This window comes from Prosopis cineraria, unplaced genomic scaffold (genome assembly GCF_029017545.1).
Source record: "Prosopis cineraria cultivar Desert tree isolate PC_DT_omini unplaced genomic scaffold, ASM2901754v1 PC10, whole genome shotgun sequence".
NCBI classification, from domain to species: domain Eukaryota; kingdom Viridiplantae; phylum Streptophyta; class Magnoliopsida; order Fabales; family Fabaceae; genus Prosopis; species Prosopis cineraria.
The window spans coordinates 28061230-28075567 of NW_026555341.1; the positions used below are offsets into that span (position 1 = coordinate 28061230).

The following is a 14338-nucleotide window of genomic DNA, read 5'->3' on the forward strand; positions in this document are numbered from 1 at the left end:
CCAGTGGAATTTGAGAGGTTTAATTCTTGTCTAATAGTAATAAAAAGGTTCTTGAAAGCTAAATTAGAGCTTTATGACTGGTTTAGAGCTGAACGGTAGAGCTTTAAACCCGAAGGCTTAATTTTGGGTCTTTAGAGAGAGAAAGTTAAGGCAAAATCTGTCTTGAGTGAAATAAGACCTATTGAGGTGATATAAAGTAGTAATGGATAAATGAAAAAGAGTTTACAGATGAATATAGTCTTAAATAATAAAAATAAGTTTTTAGTCAAAATGGGCCAAATGATTAATGTGCCAAATTTATTCAGATTAGCATATTGGATGCGTGAGTAGAGAAAGGAAGCTTGAAATAAGCCTGTACGATAGTGATCCTACGAGTAACCTTTCTAGTGATAGAAAAATTAAGGTAACCGAATAACTTTCTTTGTTTGACTGTTTATTATAATTGTATGCTAGTATGCTATGTAGTGCATGAACTGATTTTGAATTGAGCATGTTTTATAGCATTGAGTGATTGTATGTGTAAAATAACTTTTGGTTAAAATGAGCATTGAAATTGTGTTTTGTAATGTAAGTGATGTGTGTGTGTGTGTACATATTATGCATAAGAAAAAGTAAATTGTGAAAAGGGAACCTTAAATGGTTTGAGAAAGCATGATCTGAGTGGTGGGAGTTTACTTGAATATAGGGAATGATAAAGATCATATGATAAGGTTTTTTTAGTACCCTGTTAGGGTGTGATATTGAAAACAATTCTCCTTAATGCCTTAAAAGGTGCCATAGGTTGCATGCATGATTGAATTGAGTTTTTGTGAAATTAAGCCCGAATTATATGTATATGTGTTGTTCGAGACAAGGGAGCTTTGATTTGAATATGTTGGTGTTGAAATGATTATGTGTTAGTGAATCTTAAGTTAAAGGACAAATTATGAGGAAAGGAGTAATTTGAGGGCTAAGATCGTATTTTAGTTGTTATGGGTGAATCTAAAGCCAAAAGCTAAAATTATGATGAAATGAGTAATTTGAGGGCTAAGATTGTATTATAAATATGAATGCATATGTTTGTATATGATTGAGTTGAGAAGTAGCCAAGTGGGCTATGTTATGCAAGAAATGGCATAATTTGTGAAATTAGTAAATTGTGAAAATTGGTTGTAGAGGGGTCAAATTTTGATATATGTGTATGATTGTGATTAATTGTGGTCAATCAGGTGTTTTAGATCCTTTTGAACTTGGTTTAAGGCCTAGTATGGTCTAATAAAAGAAAGGGATTGATTTTAGCGCTTCGGTGCGCCAAATTTTCAAAAAAAATGACTTTTTACACCTAAGTGTTTAAATTTCAATCAGATTATTAGATCATGTCCAAACATATCTCATTAGTTAGTATATGAGCTAAGTTTCATGTGGGCACTTGAATCACTCCAATCAGAGGTCGTATGCGAAATTGGTGCACACTGAAAGTTCTTCATTTTGCTGTCGAAATGACAGTAAAAAAATGGACAGGTGTACTGCGGCACACGACACAGACAAAGAGAGCGTGTGGCTTTGTGCCACATGCCACGGTACACTGACTGTCTGCCGCGGTGCATAGACAAAATTTAGTTTTATTTTATGTGCTGTAATGCATGCATTTGAATTAGAAATGCTGGTGGGTCATGTCCACTATGTGTTTGGAAAGTGTATGATTTATTTCTGTTGAGTTTTTTCTGATTGAATTATGATTTAATTGATTTTATGAAGTAAGTCTTTGACTGAAACTTTTAAAATGGAATTTAATTATTGTGAATGATGTGAGTTAATTGTAACACTGTAGTCTCTTTTATATTAAGTGGATATATAAGAGGAGGTTGTACTCTAAGTCATCTCAATACAGACTTCTTACTAAGTATGAAACTTTCCCTCTTATAATATGTGATTATAAGCCCTCTTAAGCTTCTTTAGCTTAAGTTTCTCTATTTCAAGTAATGAAAATAGGGATAAATAAAGTAAGTTTAAAAATAAACTACTCTTATTGAATATTTCTCTTTAAAAGTGAATTTACAATCAATGAAGCTCACAAATAATGAACATAATAGTATAAAGTTGTTAGAATTGAATGTATGCAGTTGGCTCAATAACTTCTCTCTCTTCCTGCTTCATAAATTAGTCCTATTATAAATAATTATTGAAATAAATTTGTTAGACTTATAAGCTTGCCATTGAAAACTTCATCTTTATTATTTGAGGTAGTAAAACAATGCTTTTCAATGGGTTTGCATGTTATTAGCACCTTAAGGAAAGTAACAGCTATTTTCATTAAATGTTCTGACAAAAGGTAAAAGAAAGTAATACTAGTAGAGCAAAGACATATAGGTAAAAATAAATAAATCAAAGAATGAATAAGAGATTAATGTCATGGATGGTTGTATTTAAGCGTATTATAGTATGATAAGAAAGTAAACACAACAATTGGAAGCTGAAAAAAAAAATTAGAATTTAGAAGAGCTTCAAGATGCTTTGTTTAAGGAATGAAAAACAAAGCACAAATCTCTAAAGATAGATTAGTAGGAAATGGAATATACGGGCATATGTATGTATGAATGCATTAAGAGTGACAATGAAGAGCTTCATATAGGTAAATGAAAGATAAACTAGTATGCGTATGAATGTATTAAGAGTGATAGTGACGAGCTTCATACTAGTAGATGAGAGATATATTGGAATTATTTATCATAAAAGACATTGATTAAAGAAGATTTCTACTGGAATGAAAAAAAAAACATTTGGGTAGGAATGAGATATTTGGACAGAACTCTATTATATTAGTAAAAAAATCATGCTAAGAATAGAGATAAACATTTCAGTAGAACTTGTTCATTTGAGTAGGAAAGAAATCTTTAGGTAGATCTTATATATACCGGTAGTAAAGTTATGAATAGGAGAGGCTAAGAATAGAGGGAGATATTTGCGTAGCAAGGCACATATTTGGGTAAGAATTGGTCAAATCGGTAAGAATGAGTTCCACCAGTATGTCCAAGAAAGATTTCGGCACAAAGTTTTAATTCAATCTAATTTAAGCTGTAATCAATTCAAAGATAAGAAGCAATTCAAATAATTATATCTAAATAGAAAAGAATTATCAAGAAGGAAGGTTAAAGATCTTAATCAAATAAACTTTATTTCCTTAAATTTGCCGATAATAATCATTTGCAAAATAACAATTTCTTTATTTTGTAATTATTAAATTAGGGTTCAATATAACCTATTGCATTGAACACACTAGAAGTCCTAATAGATATAACCAAGTAAGAGCTTCCATGGGATTTTTGTGGTATGAGCATTACCAATATCAGTTGTCATATCCCACAATATCATGTCTTCTCCTTCAAATGTTGAAAATTACTCCCACTTACTTAGTGCTATGACTTCGTTTCATTTGTCTTAGGCACGTTGGGAGCAATCTTTGAGTAGATGCATAACGCTATCCTCCATGTTGATGATTGGAAACCACGTTTGGCATGGAGGGAAGAAATATGGACTTCATTGTGTGCCATCATCCAAAGAAAATATTTAATTTTCTTAAGTAAGCTACAATGCCATATTAGTTTTTTATAAATAAGTCAAACTTAAGCGTTTCTAAGGAAAACTTCATTTCAAACTTGAATCATCCAAACTCAAGCGTGAAATGTCACTATAATAAACTTCAAGCTGACACTATGAATAATTCAAGCATGGTCACAAAGTTCACTCAAGCATGAATCATAACACAAAAGTATCTCTAAGATATTTCCATACATTATATGCCAAAACACATTGTGCCGCTCTCTAGCTCAAGCATGAAATGAGTTACAATAAAGTGACTAACTTCTAAAGTCTAATTCAAGTGAGATTCACTCTAGCTCAAGCTTAAATTGGATCTACTAAGTCCTATCATATATAACAGGTAGCCAACACATGTGTGGCACCTACCATATCAAGCATGAATTGGATAAATGAACACAAGGTATTCTAAAGGTTTGACACTTAAGTCCAAAGGACTTATTATGAGCCTAGAATTGGTTCAAATATGATGCATTCTTGCCATTATTAAAACATGTGATAGCTCTCATTAGTTCTTACAATTGAATCTAAAGAAGAACGAAATAAAGTAAACTTACAAATCTAAGTTTTCTCTTGATTCTCATACTTTTGGAGGTTTTGTCACTTTGATGATGTTTATAATCTGCACAAGTGACAAACTCCTTTTTCTTGGCTTTATTATCATCAAAACACAAGATTCAATAAAATCATTTAGTTCTTCAATGGATGTTTATATGAATTTTTTATAATTCTTCACATTATAGTTAACCTGAGATGTCCTAATTGGTGACACCAAACAATAAATGCATCTTGATTAGTAAACTTTTTGTTTATTGTTGCATTTATTCCAATTGTATTAATATTTGTATAGCACAAACCAGAAGATAACGTGGATAATTTCTCTAGAACATTTCTCTCTAGATCTAAAATCTATAATATGCAAATATTTAATATATTTCTCATTTGTAGTCTCAAAATATGTTGCCCATTTCGGAGGATATCTTTAAAACTTAACAAAATTCTCTAAGACTTAAATAAATATAATGCGTTATTTATAATAATTTTTGCTTGCTTAGGTAATATGATAATTGCTCTTTCAAAACTATCAATTAATTTGGTATTACTTGCTATAATATTGGTGCTCCCATCCCTTATTGTTAACTAAAAGAAATTATTTTTTATCTTTTAGTATGATGTGCTTTGTAGCATTATCCATGAGGCATATATTTTTATTCTTATGTCCAATGAAAGAAAGAGAAATATCCATATTCTTCAACAAAAGAGAAAATGTATTAAATAAATATTTAATAAAACAAAATTTATTCCAAGCAATAATGATTTTATTACAAAGAAAACAAGGGAGCTAAATGAAAACATAAATAAAACATAATTCAAATTCTTCTAAGTATTTCTCAACCAAACTTTCTAATCTTGATTTTCAAAGAAACTAGCCACCTCCGAATGTGCCATAGCATCAAAGCCTTTAATACCATTTAGCTCATTGATATCACTATTCTTATATGCAAAATTTGCCTCAACATCATCGTTTTAATTAGTGAAATTTGCTTTCACATTGTTTGAATTTCTTTTTACGAAGGCTTGAAAAGCTTTGCTAGATGCTAAAGCGTACGACAAGTATGTGACTAATGCACATTCATACCACATCAATAACATTGATTTTCAATAGTTTTTGAGAAACCACTCTTATCTCTTTTTTGCCCTTAATTATTTTGCTTCTTTTGGTGAGTAGTAGGTTTATAATTAGTACCACCATCATGATAATAATGATAATCAACGCGTCCCTTGCCATGACCATGTGCATGGTTGCGACCCTGACCATGGTAATTACTATGTATAGTCAGATTCATTTTTAAGGAATGGAGCTTATCTAATGGGATAGATTTCATGATTTTTCATCAATAACTCATTATTTTGTTCAACTACAAGAACATGATATTAATTCAAAATACTTTTTAAAAATCTTTTTATGATATTGCTGCTATAGGAGCACGTTTGAAATGTGAAAATTTGAAAATGTCTTTTATAATAAGTCCTCATTAGTTATTTTCTCACCACATAATTTTAGCTAAGAACTTATTTTAAAAATTGCTCAATTATTTTCACTTATAATTTTAAAATCATCCACTCAAATGAATCCATTCATATCAGGCTTTTGGAAAAAGTACCCTTTTTTAGTGATCATATCTTTCTTTCAGATTATTCTACAATTCTAGTGAATCTTTTATTGTTAGGTACTTAATTTTTAGCCCTTCATGAAGATGATGGCAAAGAAAAATCATTACTTTGGCCTTATCTTGATTGGTTGCCTCATTTCAAGGTAAAATTTTATTTTTTTAATCTTTGACATCTAGGTGAATTTCAACATCTAACATCTCAAATAGATTATTTTTTTCTTGTAACATCAAGAGCCATAAATTCAAGTTTGATAAGATTTGCTATAATCTAAACTAAAATAATAATAACAGTTAGAATTATGACAAAATTAATATATAAAGCATAATAAATATTATAGTAAAAAAATCATTTGCACACACACTAAAATAATAAATAACCATAATTAAATCATAAAATATTCATAATGAAGCACAAATATAAAAAAAACAAATATAAACAAACAAACTTACTAAATGAATAAGCACAATAAAGATAAAGAAAGGCAATAAAGCAAATAAATTAATCAAGTACTTCATTCGTTCAAAAATGTAAGCTATCTTTAAACGAATGTCACCCTTAATAAAGCAGTTACATACTTTTAAACTAATCTTATCTTTTCATATTTATCTCTATTAAACACTCTATAATGAATATAAAGTCATTATCAATGAGGGTACTTTTTAAAAAAAAGGTAATAATTACACCTTAAAAGACTAAAAATGCCTCATATTTTTTAATATCAAACTCCTCAAAAAATGCCTTACATTTTTTAATGGAGGAAGTAATTCATATGATATTAATAAATAAAACAAATCATATTAACAACATAATATGATCAATATATATATAATATATATATTAATTTAATGGAGGACTAAAAAAATAAGTAAAAATGACATCAATATATATACATAAAGAAGGAAAAATAAGTATACCAACCTTTATAAAAATATAAAACAAAAAATAATAAAAATAAAGCAATGAATGGCTGATAATACCAGATTAAATTAAATTGTCAATCACATGATTATTTTTTAAATGGATAGAATGGAGAAATGTAAAATAATTTTATTAAGGAAGGGAAAAGAGAGAAAAATAAAACAATGAAATATATTGTAATAAATGCATAAACAGCATAACCATGAGTATTAATAGAGTAATAAAATATAATGATATATAATATAAAAAACATATCAATATAAAAGCTCATACCTTATTTGCTAAGCCAATTCATGTTTGATAACATATTATAAAATATAATTAATACTCTATTCATCTCAAATTATAAGATATTTTTAAAAAGATTTGCTGTCTCAAAATATAAGAAATTTTGAGAAGATAAATATTTTATTAAAGAGGCTTATTCTAATGTTACACTTTCTCTCTATTTAATGCTAATTAAGTGTAGATTTGAGGTTATTAAATGAAGGATATGTTTAAAAGTTATATTTGCATTTAAAAATATAAAATTATTAATTGTATTTAATGAAGTTTATTAATATGTGAAATTTTATCTAAAATTATCTTATATCTTGGGACAAAGTGAGTATAAAGAGTAGAGAAGAATAAGACAAGAAAATAAATGGGAGAAACAATAGAGGATGATTTTTTATTCACTTATGTATATTGCTTTGGAAATAATATCTATTTATAGGTCTTTAACCATTTTAATTCTATTTTAATGTTACAAAGATATAAAAAGACATATAGTAATGTATTATATGGCCTTTACAAGTTATAAAATATTAATAATATACTGTTATAAAAAATAAGAGATATATAATGATGTATTATATGGCGTTCGTAGGTAAGAAACCTTCTAAGTCATTTATTAGAATATTGGATAAGGAAAACCTAAGAGACATGAGGTTTGAATATTTATTATAACATAATATTTATAATAATTAATTAAATATGAGAACAATTCTTTCGCTTTGTTAGTGACCTCGAATCAGTACGACAACGATTCCGCGCTTCTCTTTGAAAATATTTGATCCGACGGTCCAGACCCGATCTTCACTCCAACCCACAACTTGCTCGATCTTTCGGCACTTCACGCCCTCATTTCTTTCCAATCCATTTAAGCGTTCTTCTTCTTCTCTGTGATCCCAACCCAACCCTTCCCGTGGTTTTCTTTTCTTCTTCGTATTCTTCGACTCTAGATTGCTGGTGTACTTCTTGTTGTTTCTTTCTTACTCTGATTACTCTCTCACAACATGGCTTCGGACAATGAGAGAGAGACCCACGTTTACCTGGCCAAGCTCTCTGAGCAGGCCGAGCGATACGATGGTAACGTGGTTTTTTTCCTCTGCCCTTTTTGTTTTCCTGAGCATTCTTTATTGCGTTTCGCTTTTAGCGTCAGTGTTGCTATTGATCTGCCTGTGGGTTATATTGTGCTTCTGCCTTCTGTTGGATCACGTTACGAATTGCGGGTGTAGCTTTTCCGACACTTTTGTTTCGATTAGTTGGAAATGTCACTCTAAATGCTAGAATTTGTTTTGTCATTTGGATTTCTGTGGTTAATTGGAAAGCAAGCGAGGCATGTATTGTGAAAAAAAACTGTTCCCCCGTCCCCTTTTTTGATCTTTTCCTTTATGTTCTTCAATTGTCCTCAAATTTATGTTCTCTTGTTGTGCTTCTAGCTTTATGAAGACAAAAGCCCTTTAGTTCTTGTTTCTCTCAAGTTGGTACTGCCTCCGGTTAATCATCCTTTTAACAATTGCACTGTTTAAGAAAAAGCGGTTCTAATCAATTAGTGGTCTTGAATTTTTATAAAACTATCATAAAATTTCGAAACTACCCTTCATTGAATAGTATTGATTGCTCCCTCTTCCCAATAAATTGAGGGTTAATCATGTGAAGGGTATTTTTTTAAAAAATACATCATAAATGCTTCACTAAATTTTCCAAAGGGTATTATATTATAGACCAGAGGTTGAACATGCATGGGAGTTAAAAGTCTGACTGTGCACAGGGTTCTACATTATGAATATTTGCATTTGTGATGCAGAAATGGTTGAGCATATGAAGACAGTGGCAAAACTTGATCTTGAGCTTACTGTGGAAGAGAGGAACCTCCTCTCTGTGGGATATAAAAATGTCATTGGTGCAAGGCGAGCATCCTGGCGTATTATGTCTTCAATTGAGCAGAAAGAAGAGTCTAAGGGAAATGAGAACAATGTTAAACTGATCAAGAGTTACCGCCAAAAGGTTGAGGAGGAACTCTCTAAGATTTGTGGTGACATTCTGACAATTATTGATGAGCATCTTATACCTTCTTCCACATCTGGAGAAGCTACTGTTTTCTACTATAAAATGTGAGCCAGGCTGCGTTTCTGCTTAATTCAACTATTGCATTACACTCTTTGATTAATTCATTTCCTCTTCCAGTCCATGCATCTGATTACTTCTTTCACCTTCTATTCACTGCATAGTTGACTTCTTTAAATTGATTAAAATATTAGATACTGTGTGAAGAAAATATAGTTCTATCTCTTTTTATTCTCTTGCCCTTGATCCTACAGGTGTTTGATGCCATGGAGGAGCCATGAAACTATGTATGAGTTTATCTTCTATTGCCATTCTCCATCGCTGATCTCTGTCAGCATATTTTTGTTGCAGGAAAGGTGACTACTATAGGTATCTTGCTGAGTTCAAGACTGACCAAGCAAGGAAAAGAGGCTGCTGAGCAGTCCCTCAAGGGATATGAAGTATGTGCCTTTCTTTATTTTAGTGTTGAGTTGATTTTTTATGATATTGCTACTTGATGCAGTCCTCTATTTCTCATGTCAGGCCGCTTCAGCGACTGCTAACACAGAACTTCCGTCAACACACCCGATCCGCCTTGGTCTTGCGCTTAATTTCTCTGTGTTTTATTATGAGATAATGAACTCTCCTGAAAGGTAGTTCTCTGATTCTCCCTATCACAGATACAAGGGTATTAAGCTCGAGCTGCCTGGCTTGCTAGCTTTTGTCCTAATGTTATCGCTGAAACTTACAGGGCATGTCATTTGGCTAAACAAGCTTTTGATGAGGCAATTGCAGAGTTGGATACATTGAGTGAAGAGTCATACAAGGACAGCACTCTGATCATGCAGTTGTTGAGAGACAACCTGACTCTGTGGACCTCCGATTTGCCAGAGGATGGAGGTAGGGTGTTGATTGAAACTTGAAATGACATAGGGTGCGTTTGAGTTTCACCCTGGACAATGTCATTCTGTAAATTATTGAAAAATGTTGTCCAAGACCATTAGACAAGCTTGATGTACAGTGAATTAGAAACATTCCTCCAATGTAGACCCTCCCTTTCCCAACTATCAAAGAAAATCAAGTTGGAAGATTTCAAATGGATAATGAGTTTTTTCGATCATGAAGAGACGTGTAAGCAATTAAGTATCGTCTTTAGTAATACTTATGTATGACATGCTTATATGTCGATTATCCATGACTTGACTGTCTAATTCTTTTGCATATGGGTGTACCTGAAACTCCAGCAATATAACTAGTGTGAGTGGGAAAGGAAAAAATTCCTGCTGTCCTTTCACTATAGAATTTGTTGCCTCGGATCAAAGTCACACAGTTTCAAATATTATTGTTGAATAACTCCAAGCTAGATAGCTGCATCAAGCTTCGTGTTATGTACCCTATAGTGCAATTGAAATTCTTCTAACGCTGAGTTTCGAGTAATTAATTCTCTGATGCAGGTGAAGATAATACCAAAAATGAAGAGGCCAAACCAGCTGAACCTGAGGTCTGTTTTGATAATTATTTCTTTTCTATATATTATATGCATGATTTTTTTATGGCTGCTTTACACACACACAAGGTTCTAAATTCAGGATGTGATATTCTTTATTTTGCAGAAGAACTAAGGTGGCCCTGAAGCTGGACATGGTAGTCTGATATCTCTAAGTTACTCTGCAAAGGGGGCATTTTTAAGCTTTTCTTGCCATGGATTTGGACCAGACAATGCAGACAGTGGCTACTTCACAGTTCTCATGCCTTTTTTTTTAAAAAATCCACTCAAAGCTAGAAATGCTATCTGCGGCTGTCCTCTTTTTTTGGGGATTTATTACCCTTATTTTTTATTTCCTAAGTAAGCCAATGGATGATTTGCATTTACTTTTATGAGCTATTTCTGTCTTAGATTCTTTAGAATGATTTTCTTTTGTTTATTTTCGTTGTCCACTTGTTTTTAATATATTTCGATTTCGAATGTGTAGCAAAGTTTCTATACATTGACTACTAGAAAATGTGGTTATTCAGTTCAATATTAAGGTGAATGATCAAATAAATCGATAGAGATATCCTATAGACTCTATTCTAATAGATGATCATGCTAATTGAATTAGTAGGACAAGAATTCCATGATGAAAGGTAGAGGAATGGATATCATTGGAACCAAAAGGGGGGTGGAAATGATTAGCTTGTAAAGAAGAAATATTGTATAACCAACAAAGGTTGGTCCACTTTGCAAGAGGTAGACCTATGATTACAAGATTGTAGAATCAAATCTTGTTAATATGAAGAATTTCTTGATGAACAATTTATAAGTATTTTTGTAAGTGTTTTGAGTTTGAAAATATGCTTTCATCCTAATAAACTCTTGAGATGTAACTTAAACTTTTTCTTATATATATTAAAAAAGAAATATTGTATAATTATCATTTTTTCAAAGTCTTTCCTTTGGTTTTTGTTTTTCTTCCAGGTTAGTTGGTTTAAAGAAACTATCGAAGTTAATATCATTTAAAGGCCTTATCACAAAGGAGAAATTATTTTGCATATGGTCATAGTCATAAATGATTTTCGGATTCTCTATATTTCCATGTATCTCCAAATTATCATTCATATTTTGTGGATAAACATAAGAAGTCTACATTGAACACCAACAAAATCTCTCAAGATATTGAGAGCGTTGAGTAAATCTCTCTTAACTAAATTACCACATATATAAGAGTTGAGATTTAATCCCTCAATCACTTGCTTAAGTGATTAATATTTTGTTTCATTTATCACATATAATTATTTCGTAAGTTATCCAAAGTTGCTCATCAAAACATTTTTTTAATATCAAAACATAATTTTTAACCAACGGTAGTTGTATTTGACGGAATGGGCTAGTACGGGTGATTTCTCGTATCATGTACAGAGTATATCCATTACAATTTTCAGACAGTTTTTTATTCTACATCTAAGCCTCCAAAGTGCAGCTTGTACTTAAGAAGAACCTTTATCCCCAAAATATGATCTGACCCAAAATTAAGGGAGGGGAATGGAAAAAAAACCAGCTGTACACATCCAAAGCTGAACAACTGTCACATATAAAAATGTACATACTCCAAAAATGTTAATCCGTATCTTCCTTGACATGGTAACTTGGAGGCAAAGAGAAGACTTGTTCACGGTTTAGCAAGTCCATCTCTTCATCGTCTGGTTTCTAGGGAGGGGACATAAAGAGACTTTATCAGCTTTAAAATAAAGCTTAAAAAACTTCATGAACATGAATAGAAACAGAAAAACCATGGCTTAATGATTAAGTACCAGCATTTCTATATTGTAAAATCGATCCAGCAATTGCAGGACTTCCTCAGAAGAGAAACTTCGATCAAAACTGTAAAACGACCATACTGAGATCTTCTATTATGTAATGAGAAGTAGATCTTGCTGATTATACTTGATAGTCAAACAAGCTACAAGGAAATAGTCGTGATTAGAGGACCTAACCTCCTGCGTAAATATTCCATCAGACCATATATAACAAAGTGGCGATGCATGCCTGCATGAAAAAGTATTAACCATTTAAGCATGCATAAAAAGTTATAATAATTCACTCCTTTATTTGGCAACACCATGACATTAGGAAAGCTCTGTAAAATTGCCACAAATTGTCATCCATCTTAGCATAGCTCCTCTTCATACGACAAAAATAATATACTTGTCATATAACAACTAGCTAAGAGAAAGCGACTATTTGAACTGCACGTGCTTGTACTTGCTACTATAAAATTACCTGACCAGGATAAGACCAAATTGCCTCCACCAGGATTCAAGTCAGTATCATTAGAACATCAAAATTATTAGTTGGTACTCATGAGTTACTTGATGGAGGTTAAGGTTGAAAGAAGACCAAACTTCATGTTTGTCAAAGTAAATTCTCATTTATAAAGGAAGCCAAACGATGTCAAATCTCATGAATTAGAATAACTTAATGGCTTAATGCTATCTTTGCACGTTTTAGGAACATAGTTTCAAAATGAAAAAGAAAGGCGTAGGTTAGGAAGGGAAAGGAAGGAATGGAAAATAATACTACCATTCTATCATTTGGATGTTTACAGAAGGAAGTACAGAAAGGGGGGGAATTATTAAGCTTAGCCCACATGAGACATTTTTATCAATTTCTTTTGGAGGATTTAGTCGAAAATAACACAGGATTTTTAAAAAGCAAATGAATTGTCAATTAAATGGACACGGGATTGGCATTTACACCAAGTTTAAAACGTCCCCCTCTCTCTCATACACACACAAAAATAATAATCATAATAATTCTTTAAAAAAAAAAATCTAAACGCTTCCAAATCCGATGAAGCTAGGAAAGTGTTTGTGTCCAATTGTTTGTAACAATGTTCCCTCAGCTAATAATGCTAACTAGCCAGTAGCTGCCCCGTAACTTGACAGTATGCGAGACGAGTTGCTATCATCAGCTAAATCATTATCTTTTAGGTGTTAGTTGTTATTACTGAAATCTCGAGCTGAAAGCAAACCAATCAAAATTAATCAGCATCATATAATTCTAGCAAAACAGAAATGACATTTCCACAGACGCATTGAAGCAAAAACAGATATTTCTTTCGAAGAAAGAAAACCTAAAATTATTGCAAATAAGCGACTTGCCTTGCAGTTTTTTTGGCGAATAAATTTGAAGACCCTGTAACAGTCTCAGCTCCAAATCGACCTGCGTTGGCTCCTATAACCAGATTTACAAATCAACATTTAATTCAAATGTTCCAGCGTGATCCTCTTATCGGTGAAAGAGAGATTAACCTTGGGTAAAGAAGAAGCAGAGGAGGGAGGAGCTTTGCATGGAGAATGAACAGACGCGCCATCTTGTTCCTCTTCCTTGGCTTTGCCTCCTCCACTGCCCATCTTCATATAACCACTTGAGTAATAGAGCAGCAACAAAATCTGTTTTCAGCGAAGATGAATGTGTATATGTATTATCGGTTAAACTGTAAAGGAAAATGACCATACCCTTTTTTCTGTTCGCTAGGGTTTTGGCATTGGGCATTCGATCGGAAAGTCACCGAATTTTCGAAGAAACCTTGTGTTTTTTTTTTCTTTTCAAGATAGACAAGGATACCTTGTGTTGTTGATGAAAAGAATAGAGGCCCATAAAAATATGGGCCATATAGTCCAGTTAACACCAACTAGGCCTTGGCAAGATTAATACTAGGATTTTTTTTTTTTGGAAAAATGATTAGAAGTGTACATAAGAATTTCAATCACCTTAAAACCTCGTGAAATGTACACAATGATGTCAAGTCCAAAATCTTATGTAATTACAACTGAATAAAAAAAATTGATAATTTGATAAAGGAAAATAACAACTTGG

At 31.9% G+C, this 14338-nt stretch overlaps 2 protein-coding genes across 3 annotated transcripts; one reads left to right on the forward strand and one right to left on the reverse strand.

Moving 5' to 3' along the window:
* Positions 1-7772: 7772 nt before the first annotated feature.
* Positions 7773-11011, forward strand: LOC129322388 (14-3-3-like protein GF14 iota). Its single transcript, XM_054968714.1, is given in 8 exon segments — positions 7773-8019; positions 8741-9047; positions 9352-9403; positions 9405-9440; positions 9523-9632; positions 9731-9879; positions 10434-10480; positions 10593-11011. Coding segments are annotated over 8 exon segments (783 nt in total). The 5' UTR covers positions 7773-7946; the 3' UTR covers positions 10602-11011.
* Positions 11012-11847: 836 nt separating this feature from the next.
* LOC129323145 (uncharacterized) lies at positions 11848-14058 on the reverse strand. Of its 2 annotated transcripts, none has more exons than XM_054969720.1 (6): positions 13978-14058; positions 13771-13911; positions 13621-13693; positions 12454-12505; positions 12271-12340; positions 11848-12166 (listed from the first exon to the last, which is right to left on the reverse strand). In XM_054969720.1, exons 2-6 carry the CDS (start codon positions 13876-13878, stop codon positions 12077-12079), a joined length of 393 nt encoding a protein of 130 aa, XP_054825695.1. In that variant the 5' UTR covers positions 13879-13911; positions 13978-14058; the 3' UTR covers positions 11848-12076. The 2 variants fall into 2 exon arrangements, with proteins under 2 accessions (XP_054825695.1, XP_054825696.1); XM_054969721.1 differs by having other exon boundaries at positions 13771-13885; positions 13978-14026.
* Positions 14059-14338: the final 280 nt, after the last annotated feature.

Bases quoted from the DNA above. Each gene is read 5' to 3' on its own strand.
- LOC129323145 (XM_054969720.1), bottom strand. From the start codon at position 13,878: ATGAAGATGGGCAGTGGAGGAGGCAAAGCCAAGGAAGAGGAACAAGAT. The intron at 12,341-12,453 runs GTTAGGTCCTCT...GTCGTTTTACAG, and splicing joins ATGGAATATTTACGCAGGAG to TTTTGATCGAAGTTTCTCTT. The intron at 12,167-12,270 runs GTACTTAATCAT...TCCCCTCCCTAG, and splicing joins TTTACAATATAGAAATGCTG to AAACCAGACGATGAAGAGAT.